A 24,413-nucleotide genomic window follows, 5' to 3' on the forward strand; every position below is an offset into this window, starting at 1 on the left:
TACTTGATATGAGTTTTCAGAAGAAAGTCTGTACCCTTGTGGTTTGGAACAAGGTCATCTGGAATTTCCCAATTAGAGACATCAAAATCTTTTTTTCAGCCCAACTCTGTTTCACCTGCTAGAGTTTTTTGTTTGTTTTTCAATATGTAAGCACTTTTTAAAGGGGAAAATGTATTTTTACTCAAAATACATGAAACCTAAAAATCAATTTCAGGTGGACAAAAAAGTCTGAAGGAAAAAATGTGTAAAATGCAGAAGGTTCAGACAGATTAATGTAAATAGAGGAGAAATCATGTTGCATATCTGCATTTCATATTGAAAATCTGAATCATCCAGTCATTTCTTGTTTTGAACACAGAAGTGTTAAACTAATCTACTGGACATCTTTTCTTTATTTTCAGCTATGATGTTATCTTTGCGGGTGGCCCTGAAGAATTACTAAAGAAATTTCAGGAAGCTAATCATAAAGTAGTGTTTGCAGCAGATGGACTGATTTGGCCAGATAAAAGGCTAGCTGACAAGTATCCCTTTGTCCGGAGTGGAAAACGATTCTTGAACTCAGGAGGCAAGTGTGACTCTTGGACATTAAATTCTGGAACTTGAACATGGCTAACTTCTGTTATCTGTTTTATGTATTTGTATGTGTAATTGTTCTTGAACTCCGTAAGTGCAAAATTGAGGATTGGATTGGTGGGTTTTTCTATTTTTCTTTTTTTCTTCTTTAATATCTGCTCTTCCATGCTTCAGAATACATTTCCTTCAAGAGTCTTTATTGGCAATAACATTGTGAAAAGCACATAAATCACATACAACTGAGGACATAACTCAGCCTTGTAATGAAGTGTTGTGCAGGGGTCACCCAATCGCCACCAACTGAATCTATTGTAGAAGCCATCTAGACGTACAAGCCTAGTCAGAGAATTAAATGCTACTTATAGGCACAATTTATAAGCAGGGGTGCAGAATTTCCTAACTTGGCCACATTGTTTTTGAGAATCTCTGCACTTGGTATAGATGTGCTCCTAACTCTGTCTAACTCATCAGCATAGCTTGAGGAATTCGTTCTAAGAGAAGTGTGAATTGCTGCCATTAATCTCAATGAAGTGTTAATTCTGGAGTCCTTGGTCCTTTAAATGTTGGCTTTGTTAATAATTTTGCAGCTGATTAATACGTGCATCCTTCGACATTGTTTAACTGCTTCAGAGTGCAGTACATAGCTTTTCCCAGGAGTTCTCTGTACATGGTACTTGGCAGTGCACAGATCTGGGAGTGTCCCCATTTCTTTCCCTCTTTCTTTTCCTCACCTATCTGCCTTGTCTTTTCTGTTTGGGCACAAATGTGATATATATCAGGTTTGAGCTGAATTCCCTTTATGGTTCTGGCAATATTAGGTTGCTCGCTTCTCTGCCAGCAGGAAACGATTGATGAAAATGAAGCTTTTTTCCATAGATGGACTTCTTTCTCAGGAGCAATAATAGCCCAGTTTTGTGGTTTGGAGTTCACAGGACCATCCCAAACAGATTGTGTGTTCCTGTTTTTCCCTTAAAATAGCATTAGTATAGAAGTAACTCTTAATTTTGAGCTCTTTAAAACATAAGTAATACATATCACCACAAGAAAATGGGATTTTGGAGCCAGGTTGCATGAATTTTACTTTTCCTTCGCTGGCACTGAACGGTTGGAATGGAGTCCCTGACTGGTGGAACACCATTGGCACGGTACTGCTTTTTATGGAAATAACTTGTGTGTGTGATATTGCAGGATTTATTGGTTATGCTCCGTATATAAATCGTATTGTACAGCAATGGAACCTGCAGGATAATGATGATGACCAGCTGTTTTACACCAAAATCTATGTTGACCCATTGGCAAGGGTAAGTAGTGGCTGGCTTTCTCATTTCTTTCTGCTTAAGTAACATGTTGCTCCTCATAAAACATCAGAAGGTAAAACCAAAAGGAATGCAGCCTCTTTCTTACTGCCTGCCATGCTGACAGTTGTGTTTGTCCTGTGGAGGTTCCTACTGTCAGAGTGATGAACAGGTTTCAGAAGGGTCATGACTTGAAATATTATTTCAGGCTGTCTGCAGATCCAGGCAGGTTGTGCTTCGCTGTTAGAAATAACAGCTCTGTGATTCTGTGATCAGACACACTCATCTTGATGAGAGTCCCACGTACGCTGCAGTTTGACAGCCAGAGAATGTGGCATTTTTCCAGGGTGTCCCAGAACTTTTTGCCGATCCAGCATTTTATATTTTGGCTTGCTGCCATTTCAGGTCCTGCCCACAGCTGCCTCTGCCTCTTTGGATTTTTGTGCAGATAGGTTCAGTAAGGCTGCATTGTAAACTTTCGGTGGAGACTTCTGTATGCCCTCGCTTAACAAAATTCTGTGCAGAGTAGCAGGGAGGTACGCGTTAAAGCCCAGTGAGTGACAGAGGCATGGCCCTGATGCTGAGAAGAGGGCTGAGCGGAATTAACAGTGTACTGATGCAACAACAACTGGATTTAGAAGCTGATCCTGTAGATTTTTGAAGTCGATTGTGACCATTTGCGTGCTTAAAGGAGGTGTGAAGTCTTTGAAATACATGCACGGTTATTTATGAAAGTGTGCCTGAAACATAGGGCATGTTTAGATCCAGGTACAGAGGTGTTTGCATTGGCATTATGCAAGCGAAGTCAGCTACTAGATGTACAGCTGAGAGGGCAGAATGTAGAGGCACTAGAGCTGACTTGGCACCGAAGTCAGAAGTAATATAATGAGCTGTCTAAACAGACAGTCTTCTCGACAAAAAATGTGTGCCTCTGCACAGTGCAGCACTGACAGTGCTGCAAAATGTCTTCATAGTGCTAACTTGGAATGCTATACTGAGAATCAGAGTATTAAAAGAGAATATGATAATATCCAGAATTGTAGAACACGTAAGGAAATCGTGGAAGATCAAAATAAAGTATGTTATCTATACAAGGATTTTTTGGTGTATTTTAGAGGCTATATACTTTGATCAACATCTTAACACTTTGGTAGAGTAAGGTATATTAAATAAGAATGTAAGTAGGGCTAGGCATAGTTTAGTACAAGAAGCGTGTTTTAAAGCTGCAGGTAGTTTATATTTTGACACAATATGTAGATTTAGCTTTTATATTTTTGAAATGTTAAAACACAGTGCATTTTGATTTAAAAACTGCCAGTATGCTTTGTTGCTTGGCCAAGATTTTTTAATTCTTTCTTTCTGTTTTTATTTATTTTAAGATAAATCAGAGGCTTTGGCTTACACTGCCAGATTGCAGTTTCTTTGGAAAATCATGACCTATATACTTCAAGTTTACAGGAGGCTTTTCTAGTTATAAAGCCAATGACTATACAGCTGCACCAGACAGAAATATAGAAATGCTTGAACAGTGTAAAAATAAGAGTTATATCTAAAACTATGCAAAATAACATAGTCTTGCCTGATTATTTACTCATTATTTATTTCACTGCAGTATAACTTGTTGCATTACAGTAAAAGCATTGGCTTTTACAACACCTGACCACCTTTGCTACTTTTGTTTCAGGAACGCATTAACATTACTTTGGATCACAAATGTGCAATTTTCCAGACCCTAAATGGAGCTGTAGGTAAGTGTATGATTTGCATGTTTTGTGTTTTATTACCTATAATTGCCTTAACAAATGTGCTTACTTGTTTTAAAGATTTGTATGGGCAAACCTGATTAGCAGATTAATCACAGGTCTTTTTGGTTTAACATTAATCAGGTTTTTTTTCATTGATGAAACATTTGATTTAAAATAGAAGAAATAGTTTTAAGTAAATGAAGTTAGCAATAAATACAAAGTCAAGAACCATCTTTCCATATACCTTTCACAAACATGATTATAGGAATAAGGATGGATAACAAAATGAGAATGAGGAAAAAAAGCGGAATTTTCTTTATTTGTCATGAATTTAAATTGAAAAAGCTTCCACTTTTTGTATTTTTGCAAACTCCCTTTCTCACCTTTAACCTTCAATTATAGAGCAGTGCCATATTTAGATCAGGTAAGTTTGATTTCTCAATAAATGTGCTTTGTACAAGATTATTTTTATAAGCAGATTTTCTTCAAATATTAAAGGATGCTGATGGTAAACTCTGAAGTTTATTGTAGCCTCTTTTGGCCTAAAGAGTTAGCTTAGAATTCAAGATTTATTAAAATAAATAAAAGGATAAGCAACATTAGTAATAGCAGCAATAGGACATATTGTATCAACAAGAGTTTAGAGAAGTCTGAAATTTTAGCTTTTGCCTATAAACTGCACCTTTGCCTACTGTACAATTCTTCTTGATTTGCAGATGAAGTTCTTTTGAAATTTGAAGAAGGAAAAGTAAGAGCTAGGAATTCCATATATGAGACGTTACCAATCACTGTTCATGGAAATGGTCCAACTAAAGTGAGTGACAGCTTTTTTGTGCAGAAACTACAATTTTAGTAATAGCAAAAACAACATCTTAGCATACCACTGCTGCTTATTTCTAATTGATGTTAATAAGAATTGCAGGGATAAACCGTTCTCAGAGGTCTGTCCATCATGTTATTCGGTTGCCATTGTAAGTTGACATCAATGCGGAAGCAGCTCATTCTGCTCCCAAATTCATTGCAGCACTGGGCATTAGAAAAAAATAAGCTTATGTTCATTTGTTCACTATCCCAAAACCATTCTTGAAACCCTAGTGAAGAATGTCTTTCTGGTTATTAAATGCTGATCAGAAGAGTAGATTTTTAGGGGGAGAGAGATTTAACATAGAGTCACAGGCTGGGGTACAAAACAAAATGTATCCGATCCCACCGTAGACCTCATAAACTATCTATGTTGCTGGCTTGTATCATTGAATCTTCGGTGTCTTTGATCATTGCCTGCTGAGTTCCCATGGTTCACTAGCTGTGGGACCGCAGCAGAGCTCTGTCTGCCCTGTGAAATTGTTGGTTTGGCGGCTTTGCTCCATTTATAAGGATTCAGTGGTCTGAAGGACCTGGCACAGTCTGTATGGGAGGAGGAATAGCTGTATTTTGGCTATGTGGCAGTTGCGCTTTTTGTCATACAGCGAAGTGGTGTCACGGCGTACCGTTTTTGATTGCCCCGTTCGCTAATGGGCCCTGCTGCTCTGTGAGCAATTCTGAGCGCGTGTTCCTCGGGGTGGCTTGTGCTCTCCAGAAAAGTGCCTCCCAGCTTAATGGTGCTAAGTTTGCAGCTTGTATCGATATCCCAGTGACTGATTCTTAGCTTTTTGCACTGTATTTCATCTTCTGAATTAGTGAATATACTACTGTTGTAATCTGTTTGTCTTATAACTACTCAGTAGTGAAATATATGACCAATTTCTTCCATGTTGTTTCAATTTATTTGCCTCAACTCGAATGTCAAATGAGCTATCATCATTGGCTTTGCTGACTTCTTGCCAATGAAAAGAAAGGTACTATATTTTGCAGTTGGGTAAGTGGTTTAGGTTGGACTTGTTGTGCTAATCCACAGCCTATGCTACATTAAGCAAAACTTGATTTCTGCATGTAGTTAATGTTACAGTCTGCCGTGACTCTTAACCTTGACCATAGAACAGAAAGATTTCTCTTTAAAAACAGAGGAGACTCTTACTATACATCATTTTGTGTGTTTGTGTTTAGATTCTTCTGTTTTAAACATGGGCTATAGTTAAGAAGACATTAATATGAAGAGATTGAAAAAAGTTTTCACTAGTTAGTAAATTAACTAGCATTAAAGTGATTTCCAGAATCAACCCCAAATTTAAGTTTTGTGTTTATAAACACTTCCTGTTTTGTATATAATCTCTTGAACTTGCAGATTAATAAATTACATTAGTCAGAGCCATTTTTTGAAAAGGATACAATTTATTTGACACTTAATAGTTTTTTCCCCCTTTTTCTTTTGGTTTTTACCCTAGTGAGATTTTTTTTTTATGAAACATTTCTCTAAACTTTATTGTACATTTATGGAATTATGTTCAAGCAATTCTACTTATAAGCTGTCTAGGATGGTTTTCAATATGAACAAAACCAAAAAATATATGTTAAAATGCAAATTGAATACTGGACTGGCATATTTTATTCCTGTGTAAGAGCCCACTCTAGCCTTCCAGTTTTTGATGAAGGCAATAGAGAAGGAAAGAGCAGCAGCTTTCTCTCAGGCAGACTTTCCCCAGTGTAAGAGATCCCTCAACCGTTGCAAAAGGCAGTAGAGAAGAGTGAAGTTCTGCACAATCCAGGAGGACATGGCAGCCCAGGCAGCCCATTGACAAAAAATGCAGATCTTGTTCAGTGCTAATTCCAAGTCTATTAAGAAGCTAGATGCTGTTTTAAAACATATCCCATTGCTTGGCTTTTGAATCTTGGCCTAGCTTGCCAAAACAAAAGCTAAGTCCAGTCTGCTTTGTCATCTGGTTATATATCTTCCATGTTTTCTATGGGGCTTTCATATGGCCACTCTTTATCTTTTGTATAAAGTGCTGATGGTTCTTAGATTTAGGAAGAGAATTAAAGCTATGATCTTTTTTTTGGCTTGAAATTAGGCAGAACAGCTTGAGAGCCTGGATGATATATAGACTGTGCCTTGGAATGCAAACAGGCATTTAGTTGGTAGTTTTTAATGCTTGCAACGATTGTTTGGCTTAACTGAAGCCAAACTGAATATCATCTATGTTGTGTAAATAAAAAGAAGAAGAAAAAGCTTTTAATTCCTGCTGTTATGTTTCTTTTATTTTAGATATAAAGATAGTACAGTCAATTATCTTTAGGTATAAGGGATTCAAAGGTTAAGGGTGACTGCCTTAAAAGGTACAAATCAGCATTTGCATTCACATGTCATTAATCTTAATTGTTCATTTGTTTACCAGATTCACTTGAATTATTTGGGAAATTATATCCCCAATGCTTGGACACGGGAAACTGGATGCAGTATTTGTGATTTAGACTTGCTAGACCTATCAACAGTAATGGTAAGAATACCTCTTACTGTAACAGAACCCTTTTGGATGGGCTTGATATGTATATAGTTATTTCTGAGGCAAAATGTCTGCAGAATGCAATGTTATGTTTCATGTAAACCTTTATTTATTTATTTTTGGTATGTGAAACTATGAAGAGAATTTCAATTTACTGGAAGTACCAATAGTTTTAGAAATGTTTTCATACTGACTGCATTTTAATATAGATTTCCCTGTTATTATTAAAAAATACCCTAAAAAGCCCTCCTTTCTTACTTCTGTTCACTGAGGCTCAATGGATCACTTCTGAATTATGCAAGACTCCAGTGAATAAGTTGACTTTCTGGGAAGCATGGAAACATAGGAGGAATAGTCACAGCACTTAAAATTTCTGCTGCTTTACCTTGTGAAGGGTGATACAGATACCTGTATTGTTGTAAATGCAAACATGTATCTGTATAATAGATCTGATGTAATTGAGATCTGATATTAGTTCACAATATTTAGAATTTTCAGAGGACAAACATACACAGGCAGGTGCGTGTGTATCTGTTTTTTAGGAATTTATTCTTATTTTTGCTCTTTGCCTCCAAGTATGACATCTCCAATGTCCTTACATATTTTTCAGTTTGTACTAAGCACATTTTAGGCAGAGTATATGCAAACACCTACAGTGTAAAAATATAAGACTTGTACTTATAAGGACACCAAGATTTTTCTAAAACTATTTACAGCAGCTGTATGTTTCGTTTCTGTTCTGTAGTGAAGATATGAGAGGAAGGCTGAGGGGGTCATGAAAAGTGGGGATAGCTTGAAAGAACTGGTGGCTTATGATCCCTGTGACTAAAGGGCAAAGTGAAAGACTTTCTGGACAATAAGCAGCTTGTGGACTGGGATATAAATTCAAAAAGCTATTGCTGGAATTGTAATCACTTTCAGCTTCTTTTTATGTTTTTTTAATCATCATTTTGCTTTGAAAGTACATTCTAATGATGTTCTATTGAAATTACGGGTGTTTGCACTCCCAAATCCAGCTTAAACGTAACCTGAGGAAAGAAGTTATTTTAGCTTTTCCTAACCGTGTGGACAATTAAAACATGGTTGGGAAGTAGTTAAAACTAGTAATGAGAAGTAACTAGCAGTGATTTACTGGATAGCTTCCTATAGTTTGAGCACATCTTTTTGGAAGTTGTCGTCCTTTACTATAATTCATTCTTTGGACTTCATACCTCACTTATTCTGCCAGAAGGAATAGTGAGACTTTTTCTTGGCCTCTGTGGAAATGTTTACTTTTGGCTTTTCTGACTACAAGTGATATTTCACTTTCTGAACACACTTTCTGTTCAGGCCTGGCTAGTTGCTACGTAACAAGAAGTCTTTCGTAAAAAGGGCAATACCAGCTGTTAATCTTTACCATGATCCTTGCTGTATTGTTTTACTTAACTTTCTGTGTTGATGTGCTCCTATCTTGTGAGGTGTTTGTAGTTATTTTTCACTGCAGGTAGAGGATCAAATTTGTTGATGCCAACTATGTTTTAGGGTTTCGGTTGCTTTAGATGAATTCTAGCATGAATTGACATGATGAGCTTAGGTGTTGCTGTTTTAATGTTTCGGGCTGGGCAAGCCTACAGACCTTTACTTAAGTGGTACAAAGCCAGGAAGCTCTAGTGTAGAACCAGTAGATGAAATACTAGTGCTGTCCATCATGGGCACAGGCGTATCCTTCCTTCTGTTGGGGGTGGGTGTGTGTGAGGCAGAGGTGCTGGAAGAATCACCATGGTTTTGTGTGAGCTGCTCTGTGATGGATGAGCAGAAAAGCCAAAGGCAGGCTGGGGGCTTGCTGTGGAAACCCTCATGGTAACTTGAGTTCTGCTGCTAATGTTAAACAGCCTGGGTCAGCCTCAGATTAGCTAACCACTCAGACAGAAGCAGGGCGCTGGTAAATAAATTGAAAAACAGAGCTTGACACAATGCATGTAGACTTTTGCCATTTTTATTTTCTTCTTTTTTTCTTTGCTTAATTAAAACCTAAAATTGGATTGGATGGCGAAATGAACAGCCCTACAGCTGCTTCTTAAATCCTTAAATTTGTTCTGTTCTGGACACTTCCTGTTGCAGAATGGAAAGAGCGATCTCATTTCAGCCTCTGGCTTCCCTGGCAAATCTTGTGGAAAGGGCTCTCGGACTTTGTCTCAAAATAACCTCGCAGAGTAGTATCTTGTATTTTTCAGAAAATTGTCATATGCTTGCGTAATGCTTGTGAAAAAGTAAACTTGAAAAGGCAAACGTACGGCCTTCATGAAAATGAGAAAATGTCAGATGAAAGGTAACGTCCCAGTGCAGAGTGGGTGTTTTGGAAAGGTTTTTGCTCAGGCTTAATTGGGAAGAAGCAAAATCACTGATCTGATATAGTCAAAATAGAGAGTATTAAAATTGTATGTTCTGACTTTAAGTTTGGATTATGCAATGACAGCTTTTTATCATATAGTGAACCAGGGTCTAGATTCATGACCTTTCCCTTTTGAGAAGAAATACTGGGAGAGCAGCTCTCAGGAATTTGTACTCTGATATCTTAGACACTATTTTGCTTTGGTCACACCCCTGAGATTTTAGTCTACAGTGTTGAAAATCATAGCCAAACAATTCATTTCAGTGTATGAAAGGAGTATTAGTACTTCCCAGTTTTCCCCATAACCTTTGCAATTCCAATCTGAACTTGCTTTTCTTTGTCCTGGAAAATATGGGGACAAGTGGCGTAGAATTTGAAGTTATATTAACAGCAGTTCTATCATTGGTAGCACCTGGGTATCTTCAGCTTATTAAGCTTTATGGTACACACTGCTTTCCTGATAAATCTCCTTCATCGCTTGCAGTCAAGAGTATCAGTTACCATGACACAGGTCTCAGTGGAGTAGTTTCCTGAGAACATCGGAGTTACTTTTTTAAAGACAAGTCGGTGTACATGTCGTCTTCAACTGTTTTGAAATTATTAGCATGCCTGCATGAATGCACATTAGGTTTGAAGACTGAGTTGTGAATAGGAGGTAGTCTGGGTAAGTGCTGTGCTTGGTGTTTCCTATCTGGTATATTTGCCAGTATGTTTCTGGATTTCCTATGTAGACACTGACTTTGTGAAATTTCAACACGTACTGATCTTTTCTCCAGACGCTTTTCAAGTGGCTTTGAATTGCTTAAGGAAAACTAACTTGAAATCTTTTGTACTCACCTATGATTTCTCTAAGGATCTTGTAGTGAGTTAGAGATGTTTATATTAACTGTCTGTTTTAAAGGTGGGAAAAACTAATTTTGTTTAATCAGTACATTTCTTTGTGTGTGGGAGCAGAGGCATTTGAAGGCTAAATTTCTTCATTTCAAGTAATGTAACAATGTATTTTAGGAATACATACAAAAGTGCTGTCTAGGTTTGTTTAAGTGGTGCCTACATTACCCAGGGATTAATACCCAGGGATATGTTACCCAGGGATTTAAAAGATTGGAATTAAGAGAACAAATACATTTTAAAATATAAGCTATATATGACCTCTTCTCACCACCTTCTCAACCACTTTTAGTTAAGTCAGTATACTACTTTTTGTAAACTTGTAAATAGTATGCAACTTGGCTGTTACTGTTACCATTTGTTTCCGGCAAAAAGTTACCATCCTAAACAGTGTTAATAAGTAGGACTGGATGATCTTGAAAATTCATTTAAAGGACTAAAATAAGGTGGATAAAATTTCGGTATCCTTGGGTACAAGGGGAGATACTCAGTTCATCAAAGGTCTTGATAAAATCACTCAGTAGGGAAGTAATGCAGAACTCAGTCAGCAGCGGTGGGGGGGAGCTGGTGCATGTAAAAGTAAAAAGAAAGGTATGGCCATCTTTGGCTTAAAGTACAGTTGAGAAAAATATTTTGTGGTATTATTTAACTGCTTTTTTTAAATAGGTCTTACCCTTTTTTGACTATTAAAATTTAATATATACAAATATTACTTTCAAAAATAATGAAGTTGCCGCATAGATTCAGGTGCATTTCCCTAAATATTTTTTTGCTATTGTTTTATTTTTTTATATACATAAGAACTTAAAAACCTTACTGTATTACTTAAACTGGTAGTTTGTTATTGAAACTTAAAGAGGGTTCTAACAATATTAAATGTATTATCTTTGTGAAGTCAAATAGAGGATACAAATATGGGGGACAGCACTTTTGGGTTAGTCTGGTTTGTTTGTTTGAAGGCTGTGTGGCCTTATATAGCTATATTAAAAAGCAACTAGTCTCATGATGTGGTAATCTTAGAAAGGAGGCAAGTCTTATTGGTTGTGTCAAAATATCATTTTTTTTAGGAATATCCAAGGGTAAAAATTGGTGTTTTCATTGAACAACCCACTCCTTTCCTACCTAAATTTTTAGACAGACTGTTGACTCTGGACTACCCAAAGGAGGCATTCAGTATCTTCATTCATAATAATGTAAGTATTATGTAACTATTGTGCAAAGCTTCATTTTTAGAAATTATAATATGAATGAATGCGTGTGTGGGGGGAAGTATATGGATTGTATATATGTGCATATTTAAACTGCATAGGAAGAGTTTATCTTTCATAATGCAGTATGCAGAAGTGGAAAACAGAGTAATTATATTAACACAGAACAAAGGTGAATGAAATCAAAGCAATGCTTGCTAGAGTCTATTTATACAAACTGCTTAGATTCTTTCTGAGAGTGAGAAAGGTTGTATTTTAAAGTGTATGCTTCTGGGAAAAGTTGACATAAAACAGTAGTCGACATTGGATTTGCTTTTCATCTTGTTGAGACCCCAATGCATTTTCCTTTCTCTTGGTGCTCCTGCTGGGTGCCATGGGATGGAGTGGTGCGTCCATGTATGTTTTGAATGGCAGCGCAGCTGCGCTGATACTTCTGAATATTTTTGAAATGTTTTTTCTAATTACCTACGCCCTGCTGTTGCTGAGATTCACTGTTGACTTCAGTAGCACTATTAACATAAGTGAGGTTACAGATTTGTGCAAGTCTTTGAAAGACTAAGCCGTAAGAGAAATGGCAGGAAAATGCTATAATTCTGTCCTTTCTTATTAGGCATACAGTGCTGTTTATACCATAGCACTACATGTCTGAGTAACAGAAATAGAATTTATTTTCAAAGTTTTCAGTCTGTTTTTGTGAGGGGATGATAAAGGCATATATATGATGTGCACGTATGAATTGTAGGCTTTTCCTGCTAGGCTTCATTGTTTCAGCCAGAAGTCATATAGCGTTTGAAATGAATGCCCTTTTTATTATGGGGAGGAAAAAAAAATTAATTACTCTAAAGTCAGCCATCATGTGCACAAGCTACAAATGAAGGCACTGCTCTGGAGGTATTGCATGCTGGTGAGGCCTCTTAAATGGGTGCCAGGGTATTTAGAGATCAAAGGAAATGGTCACTATAACTAGATTTTAGAGTGAATATTGAGTGTTTTTATTTGATACTTGCATGAATATTCACAAAAGATTTGTTTTTTAGCAGCTTAGGACAAGGTAATCGGCACACATGTACCCTGTACCCTACCCATCTCTGCCTCTTCTGGCACAGTCGCCCCTTTCCATCACGGTACCAGGGAGTTTCTTTGCTTTCTTTTGCTAGAAGAGGCTCGAGCCCTTCCAAATCTCCTTCCTGGGAGTAACATCGAGCACGGTTTCACCCCCAGCCCCCTCGGCAGCGCTCAGCACCCCCAGCCTGCCCCGCATGGGGACACAGGGAGGATGGTGCCCCCTGCGCGTGGGGACGCGCCAGCGCAAAGCCCTTCTGACCCGCTGTCAGTGCACATCTGTGCAGATGGGGCTCTAGGACGGGGTCCGAAGGTGGTGAAAGACATACCCTGAAAAAGCACTGTCTGAACATTTGGTGAATCTTTCATCATTGCTCTGGAGACAGTGCCTGGATTGATACTGCTGAAGTGTTGAATTCTTTTGCTGAGATTTTGAGCAGAAGAGCTTGATTTTGGTGATAGATGTACTGAAAGATCTGCAAATACTGTGCTTGCCATCTGTTTGTTTAAAATAGAATAGTTTGTACTTGGACGCTATGTTTGTGATTTCACAGCTGTTTGTACTTTTTATTTGCTCTAAATAATGTTAACATGATTGCAGGAGGTTTACCATGAAAAGCACATCAAGAAATTCTGGGAAAAAGCCAAGAACATTATCAGAAATATAAAAATTGTTGGACCTGAAGAAAATCTGAGTCAAGCAGAAGCCAGGAACATGGGAATGTAATTTCTAATTTATAAATCCTATATAACAATGCATATGCTAACTTCTTTTCATCCTTAATGTGTATTTATTTTTCATCTTAAATACTAACAATTTGGCATTCTAAAATATGAAAGTGGGGGCTTTGGTGGTGGAGCAAGCACTAAACATAAAATATGAACTGTTGAGTATTTTATAGTTTCTGTCCAATATAAAAAGCTGTTGGTCATTTGTAAAAACATTTCTCTCTGGTTTGGAACTCTAGTGGTCTCTTATTTTGCCTTCTAATGAAGGCACCGACAATAGTAGATGATGAGGAAACAAAAGAGATGTCAGATTATTCTTATTTGTACTAAGTATAATATATGTTAAAACATCTGTCATGACCATAAACTCCCTAAAGTTTAAGTATTTTTAAAAAAGAACGCTATACAAACAAAACATGATACAACACACCAAACTTTAACAAAGTTTGTGCAGCGCTTGCACGTAGCAAAAGTTATAAAAATGGGTGGAGGCTGTTGTAAATAGAAAATCTGATTACACTGTATTTGTATTTGGTGGTGTTTTTGTATCCCAAACTTTTTCAGGCTGAGTGTTCATGGAATGATTTGTTAGGATGAAAGAACATCTTGCATTCAATTTGCATTTAACACCTGCACTTTTTTGTCCTAATTCCCCCTCCCCTCCCCTTGTGTTTTTTTTGTTTTAAATATAAAATAAAAGTAACATATGGTTAGAAATGGAGCTGGGCATACAGGTAACACAATTATGTTGTTCTATATAGTTCAAAGAGACAGGAATCTCCTTTGGAAGTGCTCTAGCAGAAGTTTCTGCCTTCCAGAAAAAGAAGTTGCAAAGGCAGCTCCTCTCTCTATATGCACCTGGCACTCGCCAGGCCTGACTGAACCTCTGGGTACACATTCTTGCTTATCGAGGGGTCTCTTCAGTGGCAGCGTGCTGACCAGTATCACAGAGCAGCTCACAGCTCTCCTAGTAGGTCCATCAACCAGATTATGGAGTACAAACCAGGATCCCACTAAGATTTTACCGTGGCCCTTGGGCAGGCTTCATTCCCGGATATTCTTTTTTGGTCTTTTCTCCCCAGTCTTCCACCAGTGATGGAACAGTGAAGTCAACGTAAGAAGGCTCTTTTCTTCCTTAATCTGAGGTTAAGAAAGTAACGTAGACTGCTAAGGGCATCAACTGAAAGAATAAAGGATTAGTCCCAAGTCTGCAATATTCTTGGAAATTTGTTTGAATGGGGTTTTGTTGTGTTGAAGCCGCTGGAATACTTGTATTTCGATGAGGTCCAAGCCTCTCCCAAAGCTTTTCTAGGAAACATTACAGATGTCTAGTGTAGGAGTGTAGGCATCCATTCACGTGTTTGCGAAGCATTCTGTCTTTGTCATATTCCCTAAAGCAATTACATATCATGTTTGTAAACTTTTTGAAGTAGTGTAAGCTATATGTAGCTGAGGTGGAATTCCTGGAATTGTCTTTTTTGCTTTTTGTACTTTGCTATATAGACCCCACAAGGCAGAACTTCCAGTGTAACCTATTTCTATTTTTCTGTTATTATTCTGTCTGTATATTTCTATTTCTTCATTCATTTATTCTTCTATTTTTCTATTTCTTCATTTCAGTGTAACGAATTTCTATTGAATCTCACCCAAAGATCTTTAAAGTTGTCTTCCTCTTCTAATGGAACCTACTTGTTTTATAACATGGTGAAGGCTTTTGATGTGATTTGTTTTCTTTGTAGATATGTGGCTAATAATAATTTAGATGTATATTTGCATAGAATTCTTTCAAATTCTGCTGTGTAAGAGGGGGAGATAAATCATACTTGTGTAAGACGGGCAGAGAAATCATACTTGTGATGTGCACTAATGAATAACCGTGCTCATGATTGTAAGGATATAATTTGACTCATGTTGCTTCTGCTTTGAAGAGCCTCTTAATTAGAGGTTCTGTCCTAAAGAGAAGTGTAGTGTATTGAGAAAATGTGAAGCATTATGTATATGGAATGAGACATTTCCAAAACACTGAATCATACATAAATCATGAGTATTATTAGTTGGCTCCTTAATGTGGACAGTTTTGATGGCTTCTTTCAGTTCCACATAAGCTCAAGGATAAATGAGTTTCCGTTCATCTGCCTGCTCTCTTGCATGCTCTTGGTCTGTTCTGCTGCCCTTCTGGTTATATTCAGCTTCTCTGGAACAACTGGATCTTTATTTTCTTCAGAAAATTTAACTTAGAGACATGGCATGTTTCATGTTCATGGAAAAAACAGTTCCTATGAAAATTGTTTGCTTTCAACCCTTCAGCTGGCTTCCAGAATAACCTCACTTCTTTCTCACTAATATTGCAATGGGAATAACTTGAAAAGAGTTACTTACATTGAAGGTCCAGTTTCAGTTCTCAGTGCATGCTTTTGTATATATAGTGCAATTGGTCTTTCTCCTTACTTCATTTTCCCTTTTTTGGTTTAGTAAAAAGTGGTGATATATCAAGATGAGGTTCTCAGTAAATAAGACTTTTATGTCAATATAAATGTGAGGGGAAAGTAACTTCTTTTTAATTTGACCCATAACCATGTAGCAAACTTCCACTTGTCGCATTCAGGTGATAAAGAATAATTGAGGCATTTACTTTCTTGCTTCCTATTGATATGAAAAGCCCCCCTTCTGAGCTTTTGAGATAGTGTGATAGCTGTTGAAAAAGACTAAATTGTGTAATCAGCCAAGACTTCATACAAATCAACAATATTCACAAATAGGAGTGCAGACTTTTCCTTGTTATGGGCTGAAAGGGGAAGAACTAGAATAAAGAGAGGGAAAATGAAGTAGGGCAAAAAAAAAGGAAATTTTAGTTGTACATTATCTGAGTAGTCTGTTTCTGCATGTACTTCCCTTGGAGATGCTCTTAGTATTTCCTGTCTTTTAAAGCCTTTGTCTGCAAGAAGTAAATTAAAGTTCTTAACAGTCGGTTCTCTTTTTTCCAATTCCAATGCTTTAAGGAAAAAAAAACCTCATCTGAATTCATCCTTGTGTTTTTGTCTTTCTTGAAGATAAGACTTCAAACACCTGTTATAGAATATGTTATGACATAAAATGCAAGATAACTGTATGAACTATATTAAGCTGTAGCAGAAAGTGGGAAATACAAGGACTGATTTTATTCCCTTCTTTATAGAATTAAAAATTCAGGAAGCTTATTTTTTTCAATAATCTTTTTACCCCCAAAACACTTGTAGACTTTGGGGTTCTTGGGGTCCCCCTCCCCCCCCCCCCCCCAAAAAAAAAATACTAGTAACATAATTAGTTAGGACTTTTTGAACTTTTTTTTTTAAAAGTGATTTACCTCAACTTTTAGTGGGAGTGTGCACATTTTAATGAAAACTTAAATTGAAAGCCTTCAAAAGTTTCAGGAGAAATAGCAGAGAGACCAGAATCAGTTTGCCACTTAGTAGACCTCATTGTTGCATTTTGAGCTAGAACTGAATTTTGGGTCTCCTGCGTGCTTCTTGGAAATCAGAGGGTATTAAGTCAATATCTCTTCTTAGAGCTCCCATTTCGTATTGATAAGCTATTGATTGGACACAAAAAGACTTCTTTTTTTAGTCCTGCAAGTAGGGCAAGTATCTGTGGTTAAAGGCAGGGCAGGGATTTAAATCTGTATCCCCCAGATGTCACGTGATTTGTGTTGGAGACATGGATTTTCTGGAGCTGCTTCTTTTCTGAACGTTTAGGAAGTTTGGGGTTTCAGCCTCCTGTGGAGTTAGGAGCATTTTGAGCTTGCAGAGTGTTGCAGAGTGTAAAAGCCTTTCCCACCCATATCTCATTTCAGTAGCTTTGGGATGTTGTGGTAATAACAGTTTTGCATCTCAGGCTAAGTAGACGTTAGTGCTTTATCTATTTTGTGGCTGTATTTGTTTACCTTTAGTGACGGGTGACAGGGCTTTGTGTATCCAGTTCTGAAAATAGCAGTGACTATCTCTGGGGTGCTGAGACTGCAGAATGTAATTCTCAATGACAAGCAGTGTCACACAGAGTCTTCCAATTAATGGTGCAGGCTTGCAGTTTTGAGAGATTTGTCAAATGGCCCAAGTGCTCTCCCATAAAGTGTAATGTCCACCTTTGGAGTTGTGTTTTCAAACTGAGAGGCATATAAAAATGACAAATTGATTAAATACAAAATCACGCCAGAACAAAATTTAAATGACTCAATGCTGAAGCAAATTGAGTAGATTATCCCCGTGTTTCCCCCAGCAAAGGGCTAGCCCCTTCAAAGATGTTGAGGAGAAAGTTTAATGTGCAAAGCAGCAGTGATACTTTTCCTTCTTAGATGGTCAGCGTTCTACATGGGCTAAAGGTTTAAGGAAAGTTAAGCATCGTTGTAATTGCAAAATACTGTGAACTGATCTGTTGAGCTTCGCTTCCTATGTCAAACAGAGTATCTTGGTCTTCTCCGACTGGCTATTTCTTTTGCACACTGAACTGGCTTTCTCAAGTCACGTACAAAAATAAACCTTTCTTTTCAAGAGGGTGGAGCAGCTGGAGTGTAAAGCAAGTAGATTAAAGTTTTTAAGCTGTGAAACTTAAATTAAAAAATATGTCACTATACCCATGTATATTACTGTAAAGCAATTGCCATTACTTGTTCCTTGCCTGGCCTGAATATCTGTATTAAATAGTTTTACATGAAATTTAGGATTTCCATATCTGTAGAGGTTAGCATACAGTGTAAGAATGTAATACTTTAAAGTACAGGAATATCCAGGATTATTTATATTTCCCTGGGAAAGCTACTTGGCGGCATTGAAAGCCTAAAGAAAAGAAACATGGATTTCCTATGAATAGTCTTTCTTTATTAATTTTGAGAGAAATTTTTCAACCCTTTTTCTGTATATCTGAAACTGAAACTTATGTTTGTGACCTTCTTAAAGTGCAAAGGCAAGATTTATACTTTCCATTTGACATGATGACTTGTACCTAGAAATGCAATGATAATTATGATTAAATATGAAGTTTTCCTATTCAGTGATCCAGTCTTCTGACTGGATATGCTGCATAAAAAAAACAGGGAAGAAATGAGTCAAAGTAGGGTCAGATTAGCAGCCTTGATTTTTCTCCCCCCTCCCACCTTTTTTAATGAATTTATTCTTGTTTGTAGAGGTTGAAGTTAGAGCTTTAACATTGTGGGTGATCTGTACTACAGCTTAATTTGCAGACTGTTTAAGGCAGTAATGATTTTAAAGAGTTCTCAATAGATTATGGAATGATTGAGTGCCTCTTACTCTAAAATTTTTCATTTAATGCCTTGTGTTTTAGATGAATATGTGAAAGGAGAACAGAAGGATTTTCAACACTAGACACATTTGGACTGGTTTTAATAGCATTTTCTGGCTGTGTATTTTCTTAAAAGAAAAAAGGGGGGGGGTAGTTGAAGGACCATACACTTTTAAATAGAAGAACTTAATCAATTTTCTAGTTGTGTTTGCCTACAACTAAATATAAATCTGTTCCATTTATTTTTTCACATGGTTCATCATTAAAAACATGGATTCCCATCATATTTTTGTTAATAGCAGAAGGGTTTTGTTGCTTTGGGGGAGACCCTGGCGAGGGTCGTCACGGGTCCCTCCCTCCCCCTCCCCCCCCCCAGTGGGGACCACATCTCTCAGAATATTTTCTACAGCAATCTAACACTAATGTAAACTGCAATGTAAAACTCAGGTCACTGCTAATAACTGTAGTTATGTTAATGATAGAGGTAGAGGTGGATTGTGTGCAGGATAGCATAGCAGGTATGTAAAGATACCTGAAAGCAAGTATGTAAAGTAATGACTCGATTTCCCCATCTGTATTCGGCTAGGGCAGGGCACAGTTGTTCTCACTGAACTCACTGAAGGTCACTTAGCTTCTTAAAAGAAAAAAAAATAAGGAATCTGGTTTGTATTTTTAAATCTGCTTTTAGTGTATCACACCACTGTAATCTTAAGATACCTTTCTTTTACTATCCTACATTCCAGAGAGCTTTGAATGTAAAATATGACTAGGGTACTTGGTTAGGGGTTTTTTTTTGTTTTGTTTCTTTGTTTCTGTAGTTTGTCCTTTGAACTTTTGTGGACATGTGTGACATAATCATTCCTTTTTCTCTTTTTAGGGACCTCTGTCGTCAGGATAAAGCATGTGAATATTACTTCAGCATAGATGCAGATGTCGTACTGACAAACCCAAAGACTTTAAAAATACTGATAGAGCAGAACAGGTGTAGTATCTCTCTTGGCTTTACAGAATTCCTTCCAGCTTGAAAGGTTTTTCTGGGTCCCCATTTTTCTATTGTTCCCTTTCTCAACATGGTGTTACTGTAAGAAAACTCAGATTAATTCTCTCCGTAGATCTTTTTCAACCTTCTGCAGTGGTTATTTTAGTGTAACTATTGCCGTTGACTTCCCAGCTGAGGAGCTGTTGTGTTCACCTTTGCTATGTAGTAGTAAACTGAACTCATTAAGCTGTTCCAATGGAAAACTTTGAAACTAATCTTACATGCTTTTTAGGCTAATGTACCTTTATTCAGGTATATTAAACCAAAAATGATCACGTCTCATGAGAAAACTATTTCAAGAAACAAGATCCTGTCTGTTCTTGCAGAATTAGACCCTCTTGTTTGCCTGCAGTATTTGATTGCCATGGTTAATAACAGGTTTGGAAGCGAACAATGCTCAAAGCAGTTTGTTTTTGTCAAGCAGCAGTTTCTGATGTGAATTTCAAATATTCAAAAGCTGTTTTGAAGACAGAACAACTGGTGTAAATACTTTTTTATGAAATGCATCAAGATTTTAAGGACTGATGCTTCAAAGTTGGTCAGACACAAAAGGAAAAAAAATGTATAGTTTAGTGTTGGTGTTGCAGTGTTACTACTTTGCTTTTAAAACATAAACATAAATTAAAGATTGGAAACTTTCTTTTTTCTTGGAGCTGAGGCAGCTCCGTCATTTTGGCTCTAAAGACCCATTTCTCCTTGTATTAATGTGGTCTCTTAAGTCAGACTGAGCTGTGACTTTTGACCAGTGGCAGCTTTAGGCGGGCTGGACCTGGTGTGAGTGACGTGCTGTGCGCACCGTATAGCAGCACAACTGGAGGATGTCTCCTCTGTAGGTGTGACGTAGGTGGTGTCTCGGCCTTAGTAACAAATCTGGGAATATCCAGTGCACCACATGGGAAAATGAATTATCAGTGTCTGTGTTAAGCTACTGGTGAGAAGGGATAGAACTTAGGTGAAGATACAGCTGCCAGTGCTTTGTGTAACGTTCCTTGTAAAATTTGCTGTTGTACAAAGAGAAGATAAAAGCCAGATGTATGACATGGAAGAAGCAGAAGCTTTGCAAGGATATATCTCTCAGTAGACAGTCCCTGGAACAGAAGTTCCATCTTCTTTTTTTCTAGCCAGCTTAGATTTCCCTTTCTGACTTTGTGTTAAATTTTGGGAAAGCTGGAAAAATTTGAATTCATGAAGTTGCACCTGTTGTTGTTCTCTGACTGTGATGCTTTTTATGTCATTATGCTGTGGGCAGTATTTTTTTTCTGATTGACTGAAAATCCACTTGCCTCTGATTTATAGGGATCTTTGATTCTGTTACACTGGTGTTGTCTTTGGGCAGCTGGAGGCTTTGCTGTTTCCTTCCAGCTCAAGGTCAGCATTGCTACTCCAGTATTTGACAGTCATTGGATTACGGTGCTGTTAAAATACTAAAATGAGAAAAGGCAATATAGTTTGACATAGAGATTAAGTATTGCAGCTTGTGTTTTCTTATTATTGAATGTCATTTCACAGAAAGATAATTGCTCCGCTTGTAACTCGGCATGGGAAGCTTTGGTCCAATTTCTGGGGTGCTTTGAGCCCAGATGGCTACTATGCTCGATCAGAGGACTATGTTGATATCGTTCAAGGGAACAGAGTGTAAGTAATTGTGGGTTAATGTTTAAGGTCAAGGCACTTATTTACTGTTATTAGCAACATATTCTTACCTTCCTTTACATACAGTCTTCTATTATGTTGGAAGAGCTTATGTTAGTTATATTGTTTATTTTTTTCCATTTCATCGATATGCTTTCATATTTCCTTTGTTTCCAATTCACAGCCTGAAATAGAAAACAAAGTATTTAACACAGTGAGCTAGTATTAGTAATGGATATAGTCATTACTAGTACTTGTCTGATTGTATCAGATTACTCTGAATGCATAATATAAAAAATGGCAAAATAAAGAAATAGCAAAACAAAAGGGTTATAGTTTCTGTCTATGTCCCAGGAACCTCAGTCAAAAGGAGTCATTGTTGCATGCATCAAATGGCCGTAAGTAGTTCTTCGACTCTTCTGGACAAATAGAGTATTTAATGAGCGCATATTTGAATGAGTGTAATTTGTTTGTTAACATGTTTCTTCTTGTATGTTATGTCAGGTATATCTTACAGGGCTCTTGAGAAATATTTTGTATCGCAGCCTTTTAAGTTACTCCCTCCCCTGAATTAATATGATTTAAGCTGATCTAAACTTGACTTTCACATGCAGTGATGACTACTTTTCCTTGCCCTGAAAAAACAAAAAGGTCTGAAGCAGACTGACTGTTTGAATAGGGCTGGCTTTTCTGCATTGCACTGATAGACGTGCTCTTGGCACAGGGAAGGAGGAAAATCTGCAAAGCATGCCTTGTACAGCAGCAATGCTTGTTTGTTGATACTGGCCCGACTCACGTAAATATATGGCCTGCTGTGGTCAATGGTATTTGTGTGAGGAGGTCAGACCAGCTGTGTGAAGCCTCAGTACAGTGTTTAAACTCTTCTAAAAATCTGTTTCAGAATTATTTTCTCGTTCTGGCAGTGTAGAATAACACTATAGTATAAAGGAATTTGATTGATAGCCTTAACTATGCAAACATGAAGTACATTTGTAGCTCAAACTTGCTTTAGAGAATTTGACCTTTTTCTTTTTTCATGACAATACTTCATAAAAACTGAATTACTGCCTACGCCCACATTTGGGATGTGGTCCCTTTACGTCCAGCTGTAGTTTTTCACATGTCTTGGGAACTTTTCAGCTTCATAGCCTTGAAGATCACTTTATCTTGTCAGCAAATACAGAGATGCTGATATAGTAGAATATACAACAAATTACAGCTTCAGTGACTGAATTATTTCCATTTGTTTTTTACAGAGGAGTATGGAATATTCCTTATATGGCTAATGTATATTTAATTAAGGGACAAACTCTCAGATCAGAGATGAAAGAGAAAAATTACTTTATACGTGATAAGTTGGATCCCGATATGGCTCTCTGCAGGAATGCCAGGGAAATGGTAAGGTGTATCTATAACAGCTTCCTTTTAAATATAATACACACAGACTTCTTTGTGTCCTGCTACACCTGACTGCTTCACTTGATTGATCTTGGATTTTGTATTTTTACTTCTAATTAAAAGTACTGGCCAATTTTTGTGATATATTAGAATGATTTAGGTATATTTCTTTAAAATATTGAGAAGAAGAAAGTGGAGCTTTCTCCAAGGCCAGTGCATTGGTGCACTGACTGCATGATGGTTTTTATTTAAACACACTGAAAAATCCTGTTGAGGCTAAGATATCTTGCTTGTTGACACAACCTCAACAGGATGAAAGAGAGCTCAACTTTTCCCCTGCTGTATATGACTTTAAATTTATCAATGCATTTAGAGCTTCTCTGCTATCCACATTTTTATACAATGTGGAACTTCTTGCAAACGAAGTTGGAATATTTAGCAATTTTATAGCTGAGAAGATATATTTTTAAGCCAGATGGCAGACAATGCTAATATAAAAATCCCAAGTGATTTACTAAATGGTATTAGTCTTATTAGGGGGCATGGACTCATTAATTTTCTAGATCAATTAAAATTGTATCAGAAGTTTTTACTTGCATTAAGCTGTAAGTAATAAGAGAAAACGTATTTGTACTGTAAAAATGTGAATATGTAAATCCACATTTCTACTGATATTTACACTAGTTCCAGCACAGAAACAAATAAGAGCTAAACCAGACCTATTTCCAGACACTATAGCATTGAAAAATAATTTTGCTGAATTGAACAAGAAAAGTTGGCAAGTATTAATTTTTTTATTCCCTCATAACAAGGCATGATTTTCTTTGTTTGTACTGATTCTTCAGAACATCCCAGTCAAATTCTCTTGTATTCAAACCTTTGCAGCATCAGTTATTGCAAACCTGCGCTTCCCATGTGCTCGTTAAACTAATCTGACTCTGTGGCTCATCAGAAAATCGCCTTCTCTTTTTCTCTTTCTCAGTCTGTGCTGCAAGATGGTCTGGTACTTGCTTGTTTTTGTATTGCAGCAGATGATAAGGGGCTGGTGGAAACAGCTTTGACATGTACATTATGAGCTTTGCTTGGAGATGCATGTTGTCTGTAAAGGCATATCAGCTTTTGGTCAAAGGCTGCTACTTCCCTAACGTAACTGTGGAAATCTCATAGTACTTGGACAAAGAGAAAGAGACTTTGTATCAGTCAACTGATGTGATGATTCTCCTTCATTTTAGACTTTACAAAGGGAAAAAGACTCCCCTTCTTCGGAAACATTCCATATGCTCAGACCCCCAAAGGTGTTGCTTTATTTTTTTTTATTCATTAGTTATTATTACATGCAGTATTATTCTACCACAGGAAGATCCTTCTCCTCTGTCCACTTACTCTCAGAAAAGTGCTGCTCTAGCTTTCTCCTCAGTCTTCTAAGGCTCAGGTTTTCAGTAGGGGCACATTCTTCTCAACCAGCCCCTAACTTCTTAGAGATGCTTGTCATTCCCTTAGGGAGATTTCTCAGTACTTTCTAAGTCCAGGTCCTTTCGAAATGTATCAGCATAAGCATCTGGTGATCTGTGCATCCATAGCTAAAATTGGTTGAGCGGTCCAAGGAAGGAAGAGGGGAGCCTTGGCTGTAAGCTATGATCATGTGTGTGGCAAAGTTGCTTCTCACTCCAAGTACATTGATTTATCCCAAATGTTCTGGCATATTTCCCAAGAGGATAAACTTTTCAAAGGATTTTTTTGTACAGATGGATTTTTTTGCCCCCATCTCCTCAAGATTTAGAGTGGTATAAAATCAGAATAAAACTCAAATTGCTAGCAGGTA

At 37.3% G+C, this 24,413-nt stretch overlaps 1 protein-coding gene across 2 annotated transcripts in view; it reads left to right on the top strand.

Moving 5' to 3' along the window:
- Window positions 1-24,413, top strand: part of PLOD2 (procollagen-lysine,2-oxoglutarate 5-dioxygenase 2) — a 55,756-nt gene that overhangs the window by 25,408 nt on the left and 5,935 nt on the right. The window contains exons 4-14 of one of the 2 annotated variants that reach the window (XM_064516840.1): window positions 402-565; window positions 1,762-1,874; window positions 3,553-3,616; window positions 4,330-4,427; window positions 6,883-6,984; window positions 11,320-11,445; window positions 13,124-13,245; window positions 19,400-19,504; window positions 21,071-21,196; window positions 22,450-22,591; window positions 23,824-23,886. In XM_064516840.1, coding sequence (XP_064372910.1) covers window positions 402-565; window positions 1,762-1,874; window positions 3,553-3,616; window positions 4,330-4,427; window positions 6,883-6,984; window positions 11,320-11,445; window positions 13,124-13,245; window positions 19,400-19,504; window positions 21,071-21,196; window positions 22,450-22,591; window positions 23,824-23,886 — 1,225 coding nt within the window. The remainder of the gene's footprint in view (window positions 1-401; window positions 566-1,761; window positions 1,875-3,552; window positions 3,617-4,329; window positions 4,428-6,882; window positions 6,985-11,319; window positions 11,446-13,123; window positions 13,246-19,399; window positions 19,505-21,070; window positions 21,197-22,449; window positions 22,592-23,823; window positions 23,887-24,413) is intronic. The other variant, XM_064516841.1, reaches the window with a different exon arrangement.

The sequence above is a fragment of the Dromaius novaehollandiae genome, chromosome 9 (genome assembly GCF_036370855.1).
Source record: "Dromaius novaehollandiae isolate bDroNov1 chromosome 9, bDroNov1.hap1, whole genome shotgun sequence".
Taxonomy (NCBI): domain Eukaryota; kingdom Metazoa; phylum Chordata; class Aves; order Casuariiformes; family Dromaiidae; genus Dromaius; species Dromaius novaehollandiae.